The sequence below is a fragment of the Leucoraja erinacea genome, chromosome 32 (assembly GCF_028641065.1).
Source record: "Leucoraja erinacea ecotype New England chromosome 32, Leri_hhj_1, whole genome shotgun sequence".
In the NCBI taxonomy this organism is placed as follows: Eukaryota; Metazoa; Chordata; class Chondrichthyes; order Rajiformes; family Rajidae; genus Leucoraja; species Leucoraja erinaceus.
In genome coordinates, this window is record NC_073408.1 from 22,543,702 (window position 1) to 22,569,357 (window position 25,656).

Genomic DNA, 25,656 nt, shown 5'->3' on the forward strand with positions numbered 1-25,656 from the left:
CGACCTCTGCCGAGTTGGCAAAATTAGGGCACATGGTATTGGGGGTAGAGTGCTGATATGGATAGAGAAGTGGTTGGCAGACAAGAAACAAAGAGTCGGGATTAACGGGTCTCTTTCAGAATGGCAGGCAGTGACTAGTGTATTACCGCAAGACTCGGTGCTGGGACCACAGCTATTTACAATATACATTAATGATTTGGATGAAGGGATACAAAGCAACATTAGCAAATTTGCAGATGACACAAAGCTGGGTGGCAGTGTGAATTGTGAGGAGGATGCTATGAAAATACAGGGTGACTTGGACAGGTTGGGGGACTGGGCAGATGCATGGCAGGAATGTGAGGTTATCCACTTTGGTAGCAAAAACAGGAAGGCTGATTACTATCTAAATGGCATCGTTGGGAAAAGGAGAAGTACAACGGGATCTGGGGGTCCTTGTACATCAGTCTATGAAAGTAAGCATGCAGGTACAGCAGACGGTGAATAAAGCAAATGACATGTTGGCCTTTATAACAAGAGGAATCGAATATAGGAGCAAAGAGGTCCTTCTGCAGTTGTACAGAGCCCTAGTGAGACCACACCTTGAGTTTTGTGTGCAGTTTTGGTCTCCTAATTTGAGGAAAGACATTCTTGCTATTGAGGGAGTGCAGCGTAGGTTTACAAGGTTAATTCCCGGGATGGCGGGACTGTCATATGCTGAGAGAATGGCGCAGCTGGGCTTGTATACTCTAGAATTTAGGATGAGAGGATATCTTATTGAAACATATAAGATTGTAAAGGGCTTGGACACACTTGAGGCAGGAAACATGTTCCCGATGTTGGGGGAGTCCAGACCAGGGGACACAGTTAAAGAATAAGTAGTAAGCCGTTTAGAACGGAGACGAGGAAACACTTTTACTCACAGAGAGTGGTGAGCCTGTGGAATTCTCTGCCTCAGAGGGCGGTGGAGGCAGGTTCGCTGGATGCTTTCAAGAGAGAGTTAGGTAGGGCTCTTAAAGATAGCGGTGTCAGGGGAAATAGGGAAAGGCAGGAACGGGGTACTGATTGGGGATGATCAGCCATGATCACATTAAATGGCGGTGCTGGCTCGAAGGGCCAAGTGGCCTACTCCTGCACCTATTGTCTATTGTCTATTGCCCTCGACACATGGTTGTCACAAGGTTGTAGGAGGTTGTTGGAGGTCATAGGTAGGTCGTGATTCTAGTGGTAGCTACTCGTGGCATCAAGTAGGTTGGGCCGTTTTCCTAACCTGATGAAAAATGGCCAGGAGTAAAAAAGTTGTGAATTAGGTCGTGAAAGTGGGACAGGCCCTATAATTAGCACTGGTGTCAGGGGGTTATAGGGAGAAGGCAGGAGAATGGGGTTAGGGGGGAGAGGTAGATCAGCCACGATTGAATGATGGAGAAGACTTGATGGGTTGAATGGCCTAATTCTGCTCCTATCACTTATGAACATGAACTTATGAACTTTCACTCCATGGATGTGGCCTGACCTGCTGCTTATTTCTAGTGTTTCCAGCAGCCACAGATTGTTTAAACATTTTTGACAGGTATCGGGTATCCCCTGCAGACAGAAGATGATTCAGGAGGATGAAACGTTATTCTCAGGATTCACTCACAAGAGCAAACAGTGACCTAGGCCTTTGTTTTATAAAGCAAAACATCCTATACATTGGCAGCAAGCGTTATTTTTGGGTCACATCGAACATCGCTATGAGCACTTTTGATGGTATTTCCACAAGTCTGTCTCTGAGATTGATGGGTCGAGCAGAGAAATGGCAAAGAGTACTCTCTTCTTGTCTGATCAGAAGTTCCCTCAAACCTTATCATGTGAAAAGCCTGGCAGGTGGCAAAGGCCAGAAACACTGAAACTTATTGTACCAGGAGGAATGAAGCTTGTCAATGCTAAAATTCAATGGTTCCATGATTATTTATGATCGCATCCACAGACATACAGTGAAATATTTTATTTGTTTACAAATCAGAAAAGTATCCATCCCTCAGCCCAATTAGTGGGCGGCATGGTGGCACAGCAATATAGTTGCTGCCTTATAGTGCTTGCAGCGCCAGAAACCCGGGTTTGATCCCTCTAACAGCCTTGCTATTAACAACTCCATACAGAGACAGAGAAGCTTAACTCACTTGTTCATGCATCTTTTAATGTATAGTCCCTCACAGAGCCCACCTATTTCAGATGTGAGATGAATAAATCATCCACTTTGGATTGATCACTCAGGCAGTTAACTCTCAGAAGCTAATGGTGATCTCTTGAACAGAACCCATGTCACAGAAGTAGATACGTTGGAGGCCTTAAAACATTTGGCCGTTCGCACCGTGACCACGTGAAATTTTCCCGAGATCTTCCGTGCCTTCCCACAATCCAAAGACGTACAGGTTTGTAGGTTAATTGGCTTGGTAAATGTAAAAAAACGTCTCTAGTGTGTGTAGAATAGTATTAATATGTGGGGATCGCTGATCGGCACAGACCCGGTGGGCCAAAGGGCCTGACTCCACGCTGTATCTCTAAACTGTACTAAACTAAACCTTGAACCCCATTGAACCCCTGCCTTTGCCCCATAACCTCTGATCCCTGCACTAATCAAGAATCTAACTACAGTATCTCTGCCTTAAACATATCCATTGACTTGGACTCCTTAACTTCTGTGGTAAACAATTCTGCAGAGTCACCACCCTCTGACTAAAGAAGTCAGATGCTCTTCAGAGTATCAATTCGTGTCTTGAATACACCCCGGGATTCAGTCTCCACAGCCCGTTTGATCCACCACCAGGTGAACTACAGATAGGTGACCCAGTCTTTACCTCTGCTATTGATTTTTTGATTCAATTGCAGCTGGCAATGGAGCTCAAAGCAGGGATCAGCCTGTTCTACTGGTGATGCTGACAATTGTTCACAGTCAACACCTCCTGCGTTTAATTTCTCCTCTGATCCTCTTCACAACAGTGTCTTGCGGTCTTTCTACCTCAACTGCGCTCCTCTTTGAAAATGACAATGATCTCTCCGACTTGAACAGCTGGCACAGTTTGATAATCTTTTCAAGGGCTTTCTGCTGGGGTTGTTTTGACATGATTTCTTCAATGATCTGCAGTAACAGTTCTTGCTCAAGTTCAGGGAAGTCAGATCTCGCAGTGTTTTCTCAGATGTGTGCCGTGTTCGTCATTGTTTTCCTCGTGGCCTTTGCCCAGTGCAACTTTACACGTAGCCTCATGTCTCGCAGTCTGCTGGGGAGTGAGTATACCGTTGCTTCAGCTCCTGTGCTGCAGGTGATAATGTTTCAAGAATACCCTGTGGCTCATCACCTCCATAATGTAAGGGAGTGTCTTCTCCTATGTGTTATCTGTGATTCCGAACCCCGCCATTGTCTCTTCAAACTTGCAAACCCACGTCTCCCAAAGGGATAGAATCGCGGAGTGATGGTGAATAGACATCAAACGGCATGAGCTTAGTCATGGCTGCTAATGTCTTAACCAGATGTGACTGCACCATTTAAACACTGAATGCACTGGGCATTGGCATTTATTTATTTATTTATTTGTTGCTTTGGTTGGCCTGCACAGATTTGCATTAATTTATAATCTCTTCAACTGAGGTGGAGTAAAATGCAAAGTGACTCAGTTACAGACACAGCTTCACAGAAAAGCGGAGGCTGGGTGATCATTTTACCTGAACACCTTCGCTCAGTCCGCCTTGGCCTACGCAATCTCCCAGTTTCCATACACTTTAACTCCCCCTCCCATTCCCACACTGACCTTTCTGTCTTGGGCCTCCTCCAAGGCCAGAGTGAGGCCCAACGCAAATTGTAGGAACAGCAGCTCATATTTCACTTGGGCTGCTTGCACCCCAGTGCAATGAACATTTTCTCTAACCTTGTACCCCTGGCATCCCCTCTCCCTTCGTCCCTCACCCACTGCAGCCACCATTCTAGTTTCACTGTTGTCCTGCTGCATTACTCTGTTTGTGTCACTCATTATCACCTTCCCCACAGCCAACAATGGACCATTATGGGCTCCACATTCCCTTAATCTTCGTTTCTTTTTGCTTATCTTTCATTCATTTGTCCAATGTACCTTCTAAATCTCCCATTTCCCTCAGTCTGAAGAAGGGTCTCGACCCGAAACATCACCTATTCCTTTTCTCCAGAAATGCTGCCTGACCCACTGAGTTACTTCAGCTTTTTGTGTTTGTCACACATCAATAGTCAGACTTCACTTTGCAACCCAGCGGTATGAATATCTTTAACTTCAAGTAACCCCTGTATTTCCTCTCTATCCGTTCCCCTCCCAGCCAAGTCGTTATACCAGCTTCAAAGCCTCCTTGTTGAGTCTCATTGTCTGTAACTCATTTTCACCCAGCCCACAGCTAACAATGGCCTGTTCCCTTTATCAATGTTACTTCTCTACATATCTTTCATTCATTTGCTCAATATCTCACTATATCACCGTCAATATCTATAGTTTCTCTTTCTCCTGACTCTCAGTCTGAAGAAGGGTCTTGACCCAAAACATCACCTATTTCTTTTCTCCAGAGATGCGATCTGACCCGCTGAGTTGCTCCAGCTTTCTGTGTTCATCCCCCATGTACATTGTTCCCACCTGCCTGCGTTTGACCCATATCTTTCTAAACCTTTCCTATCCATGTACCTATTCAAATGCCTTATAAATTTTGTGATAGTACCTGTACCTGCATCAACTACCTCCTTTTGCAACCCATTCCATACACTCACCAACCTCTGTGTGAAAAATCCCCTCACAATCTCACACACTAATGGTTGTCATTAGTTTTTCCTCACACCATGCATTTCCGGTGTCTGCTATTACACTCTCTTTCTTAATCATCCGTTTGATGAGCCACATCAGGAAGACACATAATGCTGGAGTAACTCAGTGAGACAGGCAGCATCTCTGGAGAGAAGGAACAGGTGACGTTTTGGATTGAGACCCTTCGTCAGATATCGACCTGAAACACCACCCGTTCCTTCTCTCCAGAAATGCTGCCTGTCCCGCTGAGTTATGCCCCTGTCTCACTTAGGAAACCTGAACGGAAACCTCTGGAGACTGCGCCCACCCAAGGTTTCCGTGCGGTTCCCGGAGGTTATTTTCAGTCTCCCTACCTGCTTCCACTACCTGCAACCTCCGGCAACCACCTGCAACCTCCGGGAACCGCACGGAAACCTTGGGTGGGGCGCAAAGTCTCCAGAGGTTTCGGTTCAGGTTTCCTAAGTGGGACAGGGGCAGCATTTTTGGGTCGATCTTTGGTTAAAACCAGCATCTGCAGTTCCTTCCTGCACACAATGAGACACATCAGTTGGAACATAAATATCATGTTTTGAAAAGATTGGGACCCAAACTGATAGGACATAAGTGAACTCACGGACCATTCAGAACAATATTGGAGAATTAGAATCATTAATAACGTGCTGATGTTACACAGCAATAAAACACATGTGGCTCAAGTTGATCTGGGGAATAAATTGTAGAAGATGACAGATGTGAGAACAGAATAATTTGGAAACAATGATCACAACACAAGGCTAGGTTCAATATAAAACCAGTAAATGTCAATGAAAAACAAGGATAATTGTATTATATTGGGAAAAACATAAAAATAACATTCTCTGAAATGAAAGGGACCCAGAACGGCTACTTCCCCTCTGTTATCAGGCTTCTGAATGGTCTTTCCATATGCTGTAGTACTGTCCAATTCATGCGTAGGAAGGAACTGCAGATGCTGGTTTCAACCGAAGATAGACACAAAATGCTGGAGTAAATCAGCGGGACAGGCAGCATCTCTGGATAGAACAAATGGGTGACGTTTCGGGTCTAGACTTTTCTTCAGAATGTCCGATTCACCTCCACCCCGTTGCAGATATTGTGCGGAGGAGAAAAGAGTTAACATCTCAGGCCGACAACAATGCTGGAGAAACTAACATCTCGGGTCAGTGACACTGCATCAGAATGTTAGCAGCCATAGTTAGTTGCTGGAGTTACTCAGTGGAGTTTTTTTGTTGTTTTTTTTAACTTTCCAAATGATAGCTTTATTTGTTACATTAGTACACCAACAGTTTATGCAGTGCTGGAAGAAGCCATTCCAGCAGGTCTGGGCTTTGGGGTAGTGCCTTCACGGAATCCATTTCTGAACCTCCGAAACACCACCTTCAGGTGCCTCATGCAACCTGTGCCTGTTGTGTTTCTCCTTTTGGCTTTTGCACTCCAGTTATACTTTCTCTTTCTCTTGGCAGGGTAGGCACATTTACCACAGGTGGATTTCTGCCGGTGAAATGCTTTAGCTCCACACCGCCGGCAAAGAGTGTGTGTCTTGTTCCGCCTCTTACCAAATGACGATGTTCCCTTCATCATTTTCACAGCGCGCTCGAAAGCGTTACTCAGTGGAGTTACTCAGTGGGTCAGCAGCATCTCTGGAGAACATGGATAGGTGACTTTTCAGGTTGGGTCCCTTCTTCAGACACAGATGTTTGGCAGATGCAGTATAATGTGGATAAATGTGAGGTTATCCATTTTGGTGGCAAAAACGGGAAAGCAGATTATTATCTGGGGAGGTTCGGCGCCCAAGTCGGGGCGGCCCGGTCCGGGGGGAGAAACGACGCCCAAGTCGGGGCAGCCCGGTCCGGGGGAGAAGCGACGCCCATGTCGGGGCGGCCCGGTCCGGGGGAGGTTCGGCGCCCAAGTCGGGGCGGCCCGGTCCGGGGGGAGAAACGACGCCCAAGTCGGGGCGGCCCAGCCCGAGGCTGAAGACGGCACAGTACTCACGTGAGGGTGGCTGGGACGGTGTTCTGGTGGCGGTGGCCTGAGTCCGGGGTTCGGCCGCGGGCCAGCGGCTGTTTCTGCAGGACTGGTGGGCGGCAGCTTCAACCACCCCGGGCCGCGGTGTTTGAGCCGCGGGACTGTTCTTAACATCGCCCGGGGGGGGGGGGGGGGTATCGCCCCAGCGCAGAGTGAGAAGAGGAAGGAAGAGACTGCGACCTAAGACTTTTGCCTCCATCACAGTGAGGAGATGCTGGGTGGACTCACTGTGGTGGATGTTAATGTGTGTTTATTGTTGTTTTATTGTATTGTATTATATGTATGACTGCTGCAATTTCATTCAGACTTCGGTCTGAATGACAATAAAAGGCTATCTATCTATCTATCTAAGAGACCCAGCTAGAGCACACAGTATTGTGGACAACATATTGGCATGGGATGCAACTTGGTTGATGTATGGAGATCAAATTGCAGGAAGGACGGGCCAATTTGGGGTGGGATGGTTGTAATTATAGGTGCCACCAGAATCCATGCTGATCACCATCTACAGTGGGTGGCACAATGGTGTATGGAGCTTGTACGTTCTCCCCGTGACCACATGGGTTTGCTTCAGGTGCTATGGTTTCCACCACACACCAAAGACGTGCATATTTGTAGGTTAATTAGCTTCGGTAAAAATTGTAAATTGTCCCTAGTATGTAGGATGCCATTTGTGTACGGGAATCGCTGGTCGGCCCAGACTCGGTGGGGCAAAGGGCCCGTTTCCAAATCCATGGAGGTCACGGAGAGAATATACAAACTCCATACAGCCAACACCTGTAGTCAGGATCGAATCTGGGTCTCTGGTGCGGTAAGGCAACTTTACCTCTGTGCCATTGAGCCAGAAAAAGACTATATATAGAAGGACCTAGAAGGTGGCCTTGTACTGTACGTGGATCACAGATAGTTAATTGAAGAAACCAGAGTTTTCAAGAATATGTAAAAACAACAGTTGATCAGGGAATGAATGTGCAAGAATGTGGGAGACAGTTTCAGTGTGAAAGTGAGACAAACTAGGTGAAGAGAACACATCGCTGCAAGTGACAAGGATGTGGCAATGTGGGTGTGTTGGAAGAGCTGTCGAACTGGTGTTTGGAAGAATATCAGGAAACAAGTGAATTCCCATTAAATGCTCAAATTCCTGGTGATGAGACACTGAATGCTGAACTTAATCATGCTCCAAACAGATCTCTTTACACAGTGGCACAGCTGGTAGAGCCGCAGACTCACAATGCCAAAGACCCAGGTCCCTGACCACGGGTGCCATCTATGTAGAGTTTGCACGTTCTCCCTTTGATCATGTAGGCTTTCTCTGGGTGCTTCCATTTCCTATCACACCCTAAAGACATGCGGGTTTGTAGGTTAATTGTCCCAAGTGTGTAGGGAGTGCATGAGAAATTGAAATAGTATAGATAAGCGGGTGATCAATGGGCGGCCTGGACTCGATGGGCTGAAGGGCCTGTTTCCATTCTGTATCACTAGCATCATAGTGTCATAGAGTGATGCAGTGTGACAGAGAGGCTGGTTAAACTAAAACATGTATATGGACTTGTCTTTGTGATGATAATTATGTCTTTGAGACAAGCAAAGGTAGACAGACTCATAGCATTGTAGAGAGTGTCATGGAATCATAGAGTGATACAACGTGAAAACAGGCCCTTCAGCCCATCAGCCCAAGGAATAGAGACCCAGCCTGCTCAACCTTTCCCTGTAGCTCAGACCCTCTAGTCCTGGCAACATCCTCGTAAATCTTCTCCGTACCCTCTCCTGCTAAACTAAACTAAACTAAAGTAAAGTAAACACATCTAAACTAAGGATGGGTGGTGATAAACGTCTCTTCAGATTTAAGAAGGAACTGCAGATGCTGGAAAATCAAAGGTAGGCAAAAATGCTGGATACTCAACGGGTGAGGCAGCATCTATGGAGCGAAGGAAATAGGCAACGTTTCGGGTTGAGACCCTTCTTCAGACCGAAGTGACGGTGGGGGGGGGGGGGGGGGGGGGGGGGGAAGAAGAAAGGAAGAGGTGGAGTGAGTGGGCTGATGGAGAGCTGAGAAGGGAGAAGGGGAGGAGAAAGTGAGCACTACCTGAAATTAAAGAAGTCAATGTTCATACCGTTGAGGTGCAAACTGCCCAAGCGGAATATGAGGTGCTGCTCCTCCAATTTCCGGTGGTCCTTACTCCGGCCATGGAGGAGGCCCAGGACAGAAAGGTCGAATTCAGAATGGGAGTGGGAGTTAAAGTGCTGAGCCACCGGGAGATCAGATTGGTTATTGCGAACCGAGTGGAGGTGTGGGGCAAAGTGATCGTCAAGCCTACACTTGGTCTCATCGACGTGGAGCAGCTGACACCTAGAGCAGTGGATGCAATAGATGAGGCTGGAGGAGGTGCAGGTGAACCTCTGCCACACCTGGAAAGACTGCTTGGGTCCTTGAATGGAGTCAAGGGGGGAGGTAAAGCAACAAGTGTAGCATTTCCTGCGGTTGCAAGGGAAAGTGACTGGAGAGGGGGTGGTTCGGGAGGGAATGGACGAATTGACCAGGCAGTTATGGAGGGAGCGGTCTCTGCGGAAAGCAGACAGTTGAGGAGATGGGGAGGACATGGTAAGATGTGGCAAGTGGAGGGATCACGTTGTATGTGACAGCTGGTTAGGTGGAAGGTTAGGACAAGGTGGACTCTGCCCTTGTTACGAGCGGGGGGGGGGGGGGGGGGGGGGGGGGGGAGTGAGTCACGGGGTATAGAAGAGACCCTGGTGAGAGCCTCATCTATAGTAGAAGAGGGGAACCCCTTTTCCGTGAAGAGTGAGAACATCTCCGATGCCCTGGTGTGGAACACCTCATCCTGGATGCAGATATAACCATATAACCATATAACAATTACAGCACGGAAACAGGCCATCTCGACCCTTCTAGTCCGTGCTGAACACGTATTCTCCCCTAGTCCCATATACCTGGGCTCAGACCATAACCCTCCATTCCTTTCCCGTCCATATAACTATCCAAATTATTTTTAAATTATAAAAACGAACCTGCCTCCACCACCTTCACTGGAAGCTCATTCCACACAGCCACCACCCTCTGAGTAAAGAAGTTCCCCCTCATGTTACCCCTAAACTTCTGTCCCTTAATTCTCAAGTCATGTCCCGTTGCGGCGTAGACAGAGGAATTGGGAGTAGGGGATGGAGTCCTTACAGGAAGCAGGGTGGGAAGAAGTGTAGTCCAGATAGCCATGGGATTTAGTGGGTCCTTGCAGGAAGCAGGGTGGGAAAACATCCAACATCCACTATAACAATGGAGAAAACCCATGTGGTCACAGGAAAAATGAACAGGCAACAGCAACTCTATGTGAAATCTTGAAGTACCCTCTTTTTTTGTGATGAAAATCTCACTGCGTGTGAATGCAGAAATAAATCCTGCCTCAGATGATCTGGTGTGAAGCATTTGGCAAAAATATTTGGGAGACAGAGCATCTATTGCAAAGTTCCCATCCTGAAGCTGGTTTATTTTAGTTTAGTTTAGAGATACGGCACCAAAACAGGCCCTTCGTCCCACCAAGTCCATGCCAACCAGCGATCCCCGCACACTAACACTATCCTACACACACTGGGGACAATTTACAATTTTACCAAAGCCAATCAGCCTACAACCCTGAAGTTTGGGAGGAAACCAGAGCACCCAGAGAAAACCCACGCGGTCACAGGGCAAATGTACAAACTGCGGCCAGACAGCACCCATAGTCGGGATGAAACCTTGATCTCCAGCGCTATAAGGTAGCAACTCTGCTGCTGTGCCACGCAGAGGGTTGGAGGCGGGTACAATTACGCTCTTTAGAGAGGTATTCGTGCAGGGGATTAGGTAGGAAAAGCACTGAGAGATACAGGCCTAGTGCAGGCAAACATGATTCAACATAGGCACCACAGTTAACTTGGATGAGGTTGAGCAGATTTCTGTGCTGTGTGGTTCCCTGTAAAGACAATTGTGCTGTTTCCACACTGAACATATGTAGGAAGTTTAGATACCTTGAATGTAATAATTAGTTGCTAAGATTGATCATTTTTCCTGAAAACTCTCCTGTGACTCATTTGATAGCACTCTTGACTATGAGTCAGATGCCTGTGAGTTCAAGAACTGAATTTTTTTTTTTAAAGCTGCCAGAAAACTGAAATTAAAAAACGGAAAGTTCTGGAAGAACGAAGCGGGTCAGGCACAATCTGTCGAGAGAAACGGAGATAACATTTCAGGTTAATGGTCCATTACCCCTGAGTCAGAATCTTGTGAGTTTAAGTTCCATTCCAGATTCATGGGCTCATAAATATAGGCTGGCTTGTCGGATGCTGTACCGAGGCAGAGTTACTGTATAGTGTTGAAGGTGTCACCTTACTTCTGTGGTATGAACCATAAAATCTCTTCCCACCAACCTTTCACAACAGATAAAGGGTCCTGCAGCATAATTTGACTCAAAAAACGTGAAGGTATGTAGGTTAATTGGCTTGGCTATGTGTAAATTGTCCGTAGTGTGGGTAGGATAGTGTCAATGTGGATGGATTGCTGTTCGGTGCGGATGTGGTAGGTCGAAGGACATGTTTCCACACTGTATATCTAAACTAAATTAAATTAAACTAAAGAGGGATTCTCGCTCTCTGCTGTCCAGGTCAACTGTGCCAAAGAAAAACAAGGTAGTGTGCCTTAAGGATTACTTTTTGGTGGCCCTGGCATCTGCCATCATTAAGTGCTTTGAGAAACTGGTCATAGTGGATACAACTGCTGCTATCAGGCAACTGAACCTTTCTACTAACCATGGGCGGAAATCCTGGGGGGGAGGGGGGGGGGGTGGAACCAATGTTCGCCCCCTGCTTTGAGAGGTGGGCGACAATCCCCCCCCATGTTTTGTAATCTGGACTTGATCAGACACTTTCTAAGGGGTGAATCGGCCCATTCACGGAGCCTTTCATCGCCCGGAGCGGCTTAAAATCAAACTGCTGCATCAAGGCGATCGAGGCTCCCAATATTCAAGCCCCCACCGGCTGCGAACGGGCCGATTCAAGCCCCACGAATCGCAGGGGACGAAGCTGCTGTTGCTGGAGTTCGGAGTTGGTCACCAACCAGGTCAGCTCCTGATGTTACCGTCCACAGGGCCCACGGCCGAAGCCTCGCGTGTGTGTGCATGCGCGCGTGCAGCCGCCAAGAAATTGTGTGTCCCCCATGTTTTGATAGTGGCCCCCGCTCACCTCTGGCAGCTCTCAGGCTAAAAACATCTTTCCTGCCGCAAATCCTTAAATTCTGACAGCGCGATTGAGGTTACTCGGCTGTGGGAATTTAAGGATTTGAAGGAAGCGGCTGACATGAGCGAGCGGCAGGTGAGAGGTGTTCAGACGGAGAGCACTGCCAGAGGTTGGCGGGCCGGCAGAAGGCGCTGAAGTGGTGGCCAGTTCTGCTGTCGGGTCCGGGGGCCGCTCGCAGCTATCCGAGCTGCTTCTATCCCCGGCTACAATGCGGTGGCTGCACGCCCGGAGCGCCGCAGCAGCGGTGAGTGAGTGAGTTACTGGCATTATCCCCGACCCCCCTCCTTTTCAACACTCCTGCTCTCCCCGCAACTTTACCCCTGGCACAGACTCTCCACACGCTGTGAAAGAAACTCTCCCCCCAATTGGTCCCTTGAACAAGTGTTGTCATTCAATTAGATGACAACTGATTCAACTTTTCCCTGTGCTCCCGTTTTTCCCATCATCTCTCCACCTGCCATCACCCTTCACCCCCTCCACCCATTCAGTAATTCAGAATAAAGGTGACTAGGTAGCTTTGAGCAAATTGAATTGTTATTGTTTTTGTTTTTAGTTTTTATTTTTACGGAGAGAACAATCTGCGCATGTGCAGTTTACATTTATTTTAAAGCCGACTGACTGCCTACCCTGAGTAATTACTCATGGCACGTGCCTGCTACGGGTGCTGTCTGTCAGGAGTTTGTACATTTTCCCCGTGCCCAGCGTGGGTTTTCCATGAGATCTTCGGTTTCCTCCCACACTTCATAGACGTACAGGTTTGTAGGGTAATTGGCTTGGTATAAATGTAAATTGTCCCCAGTGTGTGTAGGATAGTGTTAGTGTGTGGAGATCGCAGGTCGGTGCGGACATGGTGGGTCGCAGGAGCTGTTTTCACACTGTTTCTCTAAACTAAACTAAACTAAAAATGCTCAACACGGTTGTTCAAAGTGGGGTAGCAACAGGCAGGATGTGAGGTAGCAACAGGCAGGATATGAGGTAGCATCAGGCAGGATGATACTGAGAACCTCATCCATTTGCCAGATGCACACAGAAGTTGTGGAAGGACCATTAGACCTCCTGGATGACCTGCTCACCCCACAATTCCTGCCCGACCTGTGACACAGTGTGTGGGCCGCCTGCACCAGCCTCTGTGGCCAACTGTGGCCTCCTGTGACAGAAAGTTGCCAACAGTGTGATGGGAACTATGGCCTGTGGGCGGCCTGTGACTATCATAGACCCTGTAACAGCCTGTGACATCTCTGTGATGGAACCCACACACCCCCTGATATAGACCCTGTGACACAGCCGGTGAAAGACCTGGGGACACACGTGGTGACACACCCTGTGACATACTCTACAGCCGTCTGTGACGGACACAGCGACAGAATCTGTAACTGTCTGTGATTGCCTCTGTGCCTGTGTGACTGAGTCTGTGACTGTGACTGACCCTGTGTCTGTGACTGAAGGGCCTGTCCCACGTGCATGCGACTGCATGCGGCAAGCGCAACCTAACATGGTCACTTGAGCCGTATGGCCTCGCGGGGCCGGTCCCACTTTGATCGCCGGAGCCGTATGCAGTTGTGCGGGGCTGGTCCCGACATCGCATGAGGCTCGAAAAACTGACACTGTCCAAAAAATTCCACGCAACAACGGCCTGCCGGCCCGCAGCCACATTGAGGCCGTACGCACCGCATCGACGGGCGTGTGCAGCATCTCAATGCCGAACGCAGCGTCTTGACGCCGTATGCAGCGTCTTGATGGCATAGCCTAGCGCAAACTTCCCGCGGACTTCGCTCAAACTTCACCTCAATTCGTACGGGATCACTCTACCTCCGCACGGCCCACGCTTCCGGTTTGGTCATGCTTGCCATATTCAGGCATATGCTCGTGGGTCAAGCCTTTAACTCTGTGACTAGCTCTGTGATGGACCCAGTGACAGAGACTGTGGCAGACTCACATAAAGAGTGTTGGGTGTATGGAACAAGCTGCCAGAGGAGGTAGTTGAGGCAGGGACTATAGCAACATTTAAGTAACAATTAAACAGGTACATAGATATCAGTCTGAAGAAGGGTTTCGGCCCGAAACGTCACCTATCTCCTTCGCTCCATAGATGCTGCTGCACCCGCTGAGTTTCTCCAGCATTTTTGTGTACCTTCGATCTACCAGCATCTGCAGTTCCTTCTTGAACACATGGATAGGATAGGTTTGGAGGGATACAGACCATCGCTGGCAGGTGAGACTAGTGTAGCTGGGACATGTCGTCCGGTGTGGGCAAGTTGGGCCGAAGGGCCACTTTCCACACTGTATCACTCTATGACTATGACTTTGAGTCTGTGTCTGAAGAAGGGTCTCAACTCGAAACGTCACCCATTCCTTCTTTCCAGAGATGCTGCCTGTCCCACTGAGTTACTCCAGCATTTTGTGTCTATCTTCTGTGAGTGCCTGTGTGTGCTGCCTGTGACAGACCGTGTGATGGAATCTGTGAGCCACCCTGGTCCGCAGAGGAGAGGGCGGTGAGGCAGGACAGAGAGTGAGGAGAAGACAGAGAACCAGTCACCCACCATCCCCGGGAGCAGCCAGTACGAAGCGCAGTGGTTTTGACAGAGGCCACACAGCAGGACACTTGCATTACTCTCCCTTATTGGCATGGACAGGGACTATAAGAGCAGGGAAATCTCACCAGAGTAGGATAAAAGACTCATCAGGCACTAGCCAGAGATACGTGTATTGTTTTGTCATGACGTTCCACGATGGATCAGATGGATCGGGGAGGCTGCAGACTAGACTTACCATGACACTGCCCGGCTGAAATATTATTGTTACAGTAAAACACTGGGGAGATAGTTTGTAGGAAGAGACTGCAGATGCTGATAAAAAATGCTGGAGTAACTCAGCGGGACAGGCGGCATCTCTGGAGAGAAGGAATAGGTGACGTATGGGGCCAGAACCATTCTTCAGACTCCAGTCTTCGGTCTGTTGAAGGGTTCCAAAGCAAAACCTCAGGACGTTCCTTTATGAAGGAGATGAGCAGGAATTAATTTAGTTAGAGGGTGGTGAATCTGTGGGGTTGACTGCCACAGATGGCTGTGGAGGCCAAGTCAATGGATATTTTTAAGTCGGAGATTGACAGATTCTTGATTAGCATGAATGTCAGGGGTTATTGGGAGAAGGCAGGAGAATTGGGTTGAGAGAGAATGAAAGAACAACCATGATTGAATGGCGGAGTTGCCTTGATGGGCTGAATGGTTTAATGCTGCTCCTAGAATTTATGAACGTTTGAACATTGCTCTCCATCAACATGCTGGGACAGAGATTGCTATGGAGCGTTGAAATACTGTGGCTACAAAATGGTGTAGATGTGAGTAGCCTGTGGCATGTGCTTCACCTCCTGATACCCAAAGCCCAAACAAACCATCCCATGGGGTGGCACCCATTCAATCCCCTTAAACATCCAGCCCCCACAACCACCAATGCACGCTGGTTCTAGATGGGACTGTCAACTGATTGCACTGCAGTTATCTGCCTTGGTGACTGCAACAGCACCTTCCAACCATGCAACCTCTACACACTGCCAGTGGGGGAGGTGAAGCCAGGTACCATTGAGACTTTATATTGTGACGTCCTTAGATAGGAACAGAATGTGCAAGGAATGGAGGGGTTATGGAATAGTGTGTCTTGATAACATGTTTGGCATGGACATTGTGGGCCGAAGGGCCTGGTCCCATGCTGTACTGTGCTTTGTTCTCCAAGAATGACAATGTCATCACAAGTGTGGGAACATCACCATTGAAGTCAAGTCACTTTTATTTCTATAGCACATTTAAAAAAACAACTCTCGTTGACCAAAGTGCTTTACATTGGTGGAGGTACTAACGTTATACAACAGTGGTTCATAGATTAAGTACTTACATAAATACACATACATATCGTCCTCCCTCAGAGGATGTCAAGAAAGGCTTGAAAGTAAAGATGAAGGCCATCTTGATCATTTACCATTACCTCCATTGAAGGCACGGTCAGGTCATTGACATAAATTGATGGTGTTCCCTGATCATTGCTAAATCCCGGATCTCCCCACTCAGCTGTGCTGTGCAGGTACCTTCACCAGAAGAACTGTAGTGGTTTAAGAAGGCAGTTCACCACCGTCGTATTTTCAAGCACAGGTATGGCACAGTGGTGCAGCATTAGATCTACTGCCTCACAGAGCCAGGGACCTGGGTTCAATCCTAACCTTGGGTGCTGTCTGTGTGGGGTTTGCACTCTGCGACCACATATCTCCTGGTGCTCCGGTTTCCACACAAATCCTAAAGGCATGCATGCAGCTTTGTAGGTTAATGACCTCTGTAATTTGCTCCTAGTATGTAGTGGGATGACTAGTGTGAATGGGGGATCAATGGTCGGCATGGACTTGGTGGGCCAATCAGCCTCTAAACTAAATAAGACACTTGGGTTGAAACAACAAACACCGACATTGCTGAAAACGCATAGACCATGGAACCTAAATGAAGCTTTACAGTCCAGTCTCTTCACCCATCTTATTTGTCAGGGGAGCTCTTAGTTTTTAGTCAAAATGACACAAAGTACAGGAGTAACTCTGCAGGTAAGGAGGCAGCATCTCTGGAAATCATGGATAGGTAACTTTTTGTGTCGAGATCCTTCATCTTCTCCAGGGATACTGCCTGACCCGCTGAGTTACTCCAGCACTTTGTGTCATATTATGTAAACCAACATTTGCAGTTCTTTGTTTCTACCTGGTTACTTTTTGTTTTTAAGTCTGGAGATACAGCATAGAAACAGGCCCTTCGGCCCATCGAGCCAATGCCGATCATTGATCACCCTTTCACACTAGTTCTATGTTATCCCACTTTCCCACCCATCACCTACACGTTAGGAGGAGGAATTTAGGTTTACAATCAATCTACAACCCCGCACATCTTTAGGATGTGGGAGGAAAATGGAGCACCCGGAGAAAACCCACGTGGTCACAGGGAGAACGAGCAAACTCCACACAGACAGTGCCCGAGTTCAGGATCGAACCTGTGTCTCCAACACTGTGAGGCAGCGGCTCTACAAGCTGCACCCTTACAAACAGGATAATGACCCAAGGAAGAAGAAGTACGATTGATCCAAATAGTTTTTTTGTCGGAATAGGCTGGATGGGCTGAATGTATGTATTGCTATGAATGCTGATGGTTCTCTGGTCTATATTCTAATCTCTCTTCCTTGTGGGGTGGGGGTTGGGTGACAAGCTGAAGATTTAAAGAAAATACATTCTCAAAACAAGAAAAATAAATTAAACTCAACTTTAAAATTAGCTTTGCACAAGTGTCTGTAAAAATAATTACATGCTCGAGAAACACCCACTCACTGTCAGCAGGAAGACAGCATTTATTCATAAAATGAACTGTTATATCTATCAAGTCCCAAATAATTGATGGAAATGATCAAGATCCTCCCATTTTTGCAACCCCAGCAATGCCTCCTACAAATCTCTTCACAACCTGGGAAGCATAATCAGTTGGCAGCGTTCTACGCCGTCACTGTCAGAGTTGAGTGTGTGAGACATTAATGAGGGAAGTTGGGGAAAGTTTATACAAGCAGCATCTTACACTGGAAGAGTCGCACTCTGATAGACACACTGGTTGTTACACACTGGCTCAATTACACACTGGCTCAGTTACATACTGGATCAGTTCAGCAGGTCAGGCAGCATTTCTGTAGAAAAGGGATAGGTGTCATGTTGTGTGTGCCATTTAGAAAGTCATCTATTTAATTACTTAGTATCCCCTCTCTCTGCGATTATAAACAAACGTGTTTTTTTTCCATTTTGCAGTTTGATGAAGAACTGATAAAGTCTTAAGACTTTACACTTTAGATTTTAGAGATACAGTCTCTTAAGGGGTTGGGCAAGCTAGATGCAGGAAGATTGCTCCCGATGTTGGGGAAGTCCAGGACAAGGGGTCACAGCTTAAGGATAAGGGGGAAATCCTTTAAAACCGAGATGAGAAGAACTTTTTTCACACAGAGAGTGGTGAATCTCTGGAACTCTCTGCCGCAGAGGGTAGTCGAGGCCAGTTCATTGGCTATATTTAAGAGGGAGTTAGATGTGACCCTTGTGGCTAAGGGGATTAGAGGGTATGGAGAGAAGGCAGGTACGGGATACTGAGTTGGATGATCAGCCATGATCATATTGAATGGCGGTGCAGGCGCGAAGGGCCGAATGGCCTACTCCTGCACCTAATTTCTATGTTTCTATGGTTCTATGTAACAGGTCCATCGGCCTACCAAATCTGTGGCAACCTGCCATCACTACAAGCTAAGGACAAGTTACAAATCTTACCAAAGCCAATTACCCTACAAACCTCTAAGTCTTTGAGGTGTGAAAGGAAATGGGAGCACACGGAGAAAACACACGAGCGTGTTCCACAAAAACAATGATCTGATCAAAATTTCGAGGAGATCACATTCTGAGGACCGCCTGCATTGTACTCCATTGGAAGAGGTGCTTCAGGTGGAATACCAATCATCACGGCAAGGAATGAGGTCAAAGGGCAGGAATTGGAGCTTCTGTAACTACGAGGAAGAGGGACATTAGAAGGGGAGTAGCCAGTAACAATGGAGGAGTGAAACATGGAGTTGCAGAATGTGGCCTTTTCAGAATCCTGAAAGGGGAGAGGAAGGTGTGGGTGGTGGTGGCATCCCGTTGAAAGTGGTGGAAATGACAGAGGATTATTTGTTTAGTATATGCCACCACGTGATATTATCAATTTATAACGAACATGCTGAATGGTGCACTGTTGAACAATATGCTTTTAACCCATAGAACGCACCTAACATTTCCAAGTAGGTTTTATGTCCAGTGTCTGTAGAAACATAGAAAATAGGTGCAGGAGTAGGCCATTCGGCCCTTCGAGCCTGCACCGCCATTCAATATGATCATGGCTGATCATCCAACTCAGTATCCTGTACCTGCCTTCTCTCCATACCCCCTGATCCCTTTTGTACAAATGCAGTAGAACCTCCCTGCTCCTATACTCAAATCCTTTTGCTATGATGATGACTCCAGATTAGTCCATTTACCACCTGTTCTGGATATTGTTTATTTTGCTTAAACACTAGCACCTTAGCTCTAATGGGAAGGTTCAAGTTAAGTAGCTGGTAATGCTGCTACTAATTTCCCAATTACTCTTGCCACTTTGCCGAATGGTTGGTTGATTGTTAACCATTAATTTGTTACAAGTTTGTGCCAGATACACTGACTCTACGTTTGGCAACGTTATAGACAAGTGGATTCAGTTAATTGAATACCAGTGAGTCCATAGTTGTGGATGGTGTCAACATCGATTTATCTGGATAGTATGACGGAGCCCAGGCTAAATAAGATTTTAGCTATTTCCCATGGTTTTGTCTGTCGTTAAATATCGTTGAGACATGCCATGACAATATGTTTCCTTAATAGTGTCAGGACTGGTTTGAATAGTTTGAAAACCGTTTTGGCTCATGTTTGATACATTAGTCAATAATTTATACTGCCATAGTTACCCCATCCAGGTACATTTTTGGTATCTCCGAAGATCTTATGAATGGGTACTGAATAGTATGCATCTTTTAAGTCGATGCCTACCATAAAGTATCCTAAGGAAATCCACGTTTGGCAGTTACAAAGTTTTCCATTAAAGTGTGTATACCTGGTGAAAAATATTCAAGTGGTCAAGTCAATGATGGTGTGATATTCACCATCTTTGGGTTTTTTGCTAAATTTTAATATGGTTCCAAAGGTTCATATTATGACTTCTTTATGACCCCTTTGTATGTCTTCTCTAGTTCAGCTTGTCCCTCATGTTTCCTTTTTAGTGGGAGGGAAAAATCCCTTTGGGGTGCATGCTGAACTGGTGGCAAGCTTTCTTAATTCAATTTCTGTCCTTGAATACTTTTGGTATAACTACCAAGTGTGATAGTTCTTCATGCTTCCAAAACCAGGTGCGCCCCCCCCCCCCCCCAGATAGCAGGATCTGTGGTTGTGTTCTCACAGTCCTGTGAATTTTTTAGGTTGAGGGCAGGTTCTATGACTTCCTTCGAGAGGTTGCAGATCGCATACTGTGTTGAACAGTAGGGTCAGGTGTTTTGCCATACTACCCTGCCCCTCTGGAATGAGCATGCGAAATGATAACCGACGTCAGGAGTATCAATATTGCAAATTAAGATTTTGGGTTTTTAAAAGCCCTGCTCAATGTACCCACAACAATGGTAGGCACTTCGAGCAGATGTAATTTTGGCGAGGCGTGATAAAGTCCAACGCCTCATGACTACCTGTCTTGGAGAGGTTTTTAGAAAGACAGGTAGTAAGCTGGCCGCCAGTTTAGGCTGTAATGGCCATCTCGCTCGTGGTGTAGTTACATAGCGGTACTCACACCCAGCAGCTCTTCCAGGTCCTGTACCTCAAGCATACTCCCAATGTTGTTCAGCCAGTGACCCCTCTTCTTGACCAGCCCAGCCCTGATCGCCATCGATCTCCTCGGATGAGGGAGATGTCCAGTGCTGTTAGTGCACTGGAGCGGGAGTGTTTGTGCTCCCTTGGCGAGCTGGCCCCAGCTCCCGAGGCAAGTCTCACTGGAGTTTTTTCCTCCATGACCTTTGTCTAAGGCTTGGAGACAGACACTTTCTCGCTTTCGGGCGGTAGTTTGAAGTGCCGGCTCTCTGAATGAGCCGGGCTGTCCGTCTTCCGTGTGTCTGTCTCCAGCCCGACGAATGGTTTCGAACTTTGCTCAAGCAGCTGCCTGTTCTCGGGCGGCGAGTCTCCTTGTCGGAGTTGCAGGGATTACCGGCCGATTTGATGTTGATTTCCCTCCAGTCCGCTGCTGTTGGTCAGGCAACTCTAGCGGCCTGGGCTGCGGCTCGGTGCCCGTGTCTGTGGACCGCAGCGTGTGCGGTCCAGGTGCCGCCTCTCGCCCCCTCCACTGATGGGACGCTCCTTCCCTGGAGTCGAACGGGGCTGTTTTTCCTCGGTGCTGCTTTGCTCTCCCCAGTTTTCCCCTGGAGCACAAAGAAGAGCAAAGTTTGGCAACTCGAACCTGTGGGTAAGTACTTACCTAACGGTCCGTTCTTTCAACTTGTAGCGGGAGCGCCCGTACTCCCGTTCGTCGCTGTTGCACTGCGTGAACGCTCATGTTGCGCATGCGTGCTGGACGGGTTCTTCACGTAGGCACTCACGTGACTCCGAAGTAAAATAGTAAGATTAAATGAGAACTTACCAGTTTGAAGTTTGATCTTTATTTTATGAGGAGTTACGATGAGGGATTACGTGCCCTCTGCTCCCGCCCTCTATTATAAAGGCCAACTGGTATATTAGTTATTTTATCTTACTATGTTTATTTCAATTACTATTACTGTGATTCCACACCGCTGCTTTGAAGAATGTCGCGCACACGTGCTGGCTGGGTCTTCACGTAATCCCTCATCGTAACTCCTCATAAAATAAAGATCAAACTTCAAATTGGTAAGTTCTCATTTAATCTTACTATTAAAAAGGACTGTGGACAAAATCCCCCCTTGTCTAACACCATTGTTAACCCCAAATGGGGCTGAGACCTATTGCCCCATTTTACTTGCATAATTCATTTAGTTTCGATTAGTTTAGATTTACAGCTCGGAAACAGGCCTTTCGGCCCACCGAGTCTGCGCCAACCAGCAATACCCACACTATCCTACACATTCTAGGGACAATTTACATTTATACCAAGTCAATTCACCTACACACCTGTACGTCTTTGGAGTGTGGGAGGAAACCAAAGATCTCAGAGAAAACCCACGCGGTCACATACAAACTCCTTACAGACAGCACCCGTAGTCAGGATGGATCCCGAGTCTCCAGCACTACAAGCGCTATAATGCCCCTGTCCCACTTAGGAAACCTGAACGTAAACTTCTGGAGACTTTCCGCCTCACCCAAGGTTTCTGTGCGGTTCCCGGAGGTTTTTCTTAGTCTCCCTACCTGCTTCCACTACCTGCAACCTCCGGCAACCACTTGCAACCTCCGGGAACCGCACGGAAACCTTGGGTGGGGCGCAAAGTCTCCAGAGGTTTCAGCTCAGGTTTCCTAAGTGGGACAGGGGCATAATTAAGGCAGCAACTCTACTGCTGCGTCACCATGCCACCCTGATGATTTAATAATTAAAACCCCTTTTAAGAGAGTCATCTCATGATGGTATTTACTGTAAATCACAATTAATCATTGCACCTATCCCTTTTTCTCCCTTCCTCAAATAACAATGCTTTCATCCCAGAGCTTATTGAATCGACTTTAGTTTACTGTAGGTTGCATAATTTATTTTGTTGCAGAAGCTAAGAATAAAATTCCCTTGCATTCAGCCCAAGAAATAGAACATCAAATTAACGTGGTGGGATATAGCTTTAATATTGAAAGGTGATAACACCCCAACAGGTTAAGATGTGTAACATATTCTATCCGAAGCAGGAAAACTATCCATTAAATTGTAATGTTGAGGTTTGAATTTAATTCACTGCCATGCACATTATTTATTTATTGGTAGAAACTAAGAGCAAACCTTAGTGCAACTCAGATCAGTGTGAGTAAGATTAGATGTCAGAAGGAGAAACTGCTGTGAGAGTCACTGGATGCTGTGCTGACTTCTGGAGCGCTGGGATCAAGGAAATGTGAGCTAGTGTTCGACTAATGATGAAACACCTCTGTAATCTGCCCATTGCCGTAGGAATCAGACGTGAGGAGATACCAGAGGGAAATCTTAGGACCCAGAGCCCACAGGTTAGGTCATCAGGTCATAAGGAATAGGAGTAGAATTAGGCCATTCGGCCCATCAAGTGTACTCTGCTATACAATCACGGCTGATCTATCTCTCCCTGCTAACCCCATTCTCCTGCCTTCTGCCCATAACATCTGACACCTGTTGATGCTTGCTGATGGTTAGAAACATGCGGCCCTTCGAGCCAGGGATTAATATGATCATGGCTGATCATCCAAAATCAGTACACCATTCCCGCTTTCTCCCCATATCCCTCGATTCCGTTTGCCCGAAGAGCTAAATCTAACTCTCTCCCCCAATTCCTTTGTCTACGTGGGAAGGATGTGCTGGCTCTGGAACGGGTCCAGAGGAGGTTTTCAAGAACGATCCCAGAAATGAGTGGGTTCACATATGCTGAGCAATGGGCCTGCACTTGCTGGAGTTTAGAAGAATGAGGGGACCTCATTGAAACGTGCAGAATAGTGAAAGGCATGGATAGAGTGGATGTGGAGAGGATGTTTCCACTTGTGGGAAAGTCTAGGACTAGAGGTCATAACCTCAGAATTAAAGGACGTTCTTTTAGGAAGGAGGTGAGGAGGAGTTTCTTTAGTCAGAGGGTGGTGAATCTGTGGAATTCTTTGCCACTAAAGACTGTGGAGGCTGTCAGTGGATATATTTAAGGCCGAGATAGATATATTCTTGATTAGTACGGGCGTCAGAGGTTATGGGGAAAAGGCAGGAGAATGGGGTTAGAAACATTGAAACATAGAAAAATAGGTGCAGGAGTAGACCATTTGGCCCTTCGAGCCAGCACCGCCATCCAACATGATCATGGCTGATCATCTAAAATAAGTATCCCTGCTTTTTCCGCATATCCCTTGATTCCTTTAGACCTAAGAGCTAAATCTAACTCTATCTTGGAAACATCCAGTGAATTGTCCTCCACTGCCTTCTGGAGGGAAAGGTAGATCAGCCATGAATGAATGGCGGAGTAGACTTGATGGCCCAAATGGCCTAATTCTGCTCCTATAATTTATGAATTTATGATCTTATGAAGGCCTGTTGCAGCTGTCACCTCCCCCTGAATTGTCCAGTGAACAGTCGCCCTCAAATAAGTTTGTAAACCTTATTGAGATATATAAGACTCTTAGAGGGAGGGACTGCATAACCGCTGTTTTGTTTCTCCCATGAAAGAGTGCATATCCAAGGGATCTTATGATCTTATAATTCTATGTAGATAGGAAAATGGGCAACCTTGCAGATCCATGCAGTTTCTTCAGTAGGTTTTTTTATGGAACTCACTTCCTCTCATCAGAAGGAAACCCTATCTTCAAGTCAAGAGTCAGTTGTATAGGGCTCTGGTAAGACCACATCTGGAGTATTGTGTACAGTTTTGGTCTCCTAATTTGAGGAAGGATATCCTTGTGATTGAGGCAGTGCAGAGTAGGTTCACGAGATTAATCCCTGGGATGGCAGGACTCTCATACGAGGAAAGATTGAAAAGACTAGGCTTGGATTCACTGGAGGTTATAAGGATGAGGGGGTATCTTATGGAAATATATAAAATTATAAAAGGACTGGACAAGCTAGATGCAGGAAAAATGTTCCCAATGTTGGGCAAGTCCAGAATCAGGGGTCACAGCCTTAAAGCCCTGTCCCACTGTACGAGTTCATTCAAGAGCTCTCCCGAGTTTAAAAAAAAATCAAACTCGTCGTAAGCATGTAGAATGAACGTAGCAGGTACGTCGGAGCTCGGGGACATCTCTTAGCAGCTCATAACGTTGATGGCAGGTACTTGGGAAACGTGGTAAGCTCGGGAAGACATGTTGAAAAATCTTCACGGGAGCCCCGAGTACCTGCGAGCGGCCATTACCGTAAATCTCCGAGTTTGAATCGGGCAAACTTGGGAGAACTCTTGAATGAACTCGTACAATGGGACAGGACTATTAGAATAAAGGGGAGGACATTTAAGACTGAGGTGAGAAAAAACTTTTTCACCCAGACAGTTGTGAATTTGTGGAATTCTCTGCCACAGAGGGCAGTGGAGGCCAAATCAATGGATGGATTTAAGAGAGAGTTAGATAGAGCTCTAGGGGCTAGTGGAATCAAGGGATATGGGGAGAAGGCAGGGGACGATCAGCCATGACGATTGATTGGGGACGATCAGCCATGATCACAATGAATGGCGGTGCTGGCTCGAAAGGCCGAATGGCCTCCTCCTGCACCTATTTTCTATGTCTATGTCTATGAAATTTCCTATGTCTATGTCTATGTCTAAGAGTCAAGAGTGATTTATCGTCCTATGTCCCAGATAGAACAATGAAATTCATACTTGCGGCAGCACAACAGAATATGTGAACATCGTACACTATAATCAATATGATAAATGAGAATGTATATACACAGACACAAACACGCACACACATAAAAAACAAACAAACCACAATAGTGCAATAATAACAATAACTAGACCCAGTGCAGACCCGTTGGGTCTGTTCCTCCAATGCCCGTTTGTGTGCGGGGGGGTGCCATGCGACGTCACATGCACTCTATTAAGTTCAAACTCAGGTCCATGGTGCTGTATAGAAGCAACTGTACCGCTGTGTTACCACATATGTAATGCCAAGGAAGGGTGAAAGTATGAGACGCTGGATAGGGCAGAGATGGGTGGGTGGATGGACAGAGGAAAGTGTTGATGGTTGATGGAATGTGTGGACAGGGTTGGGCGGGTCAATGTTTAGATGCTTGAGGAAGGGATGGAGATGTGGGTGGATGGGTGGGTGGGAGTGAGGGATGAATGCTGGATGGGTGGATTGATT

General features: G+C 46.9%; 1 protein-coding gene across 1 annotated transcript; it reads right to left on the bottom strand.

Moving 5' to 3' along the window:
• Positions 1-6,036: 6,036 nt before the first annotated feature.
• LOC129712227 (60S ribosomal protein L37-like) lies at positions 6,037-6,429 on the bottom strand. Its single transcript, XM_055660482.1, has one exon. The coding sequence runs from the start codon at positions 6,372-6,374 to the stop codon at positions 6,081-6,083; it is 294 nt and encodes a 97-aa protein (XP_055516457.1). The 5' UTR covers positions 6,375-6,429; the 3' UTR covers positions 6,037-6,080.
• Between the last annotated feature and the right edge of the window lie 19,227 nt (positions 6,430-25,656).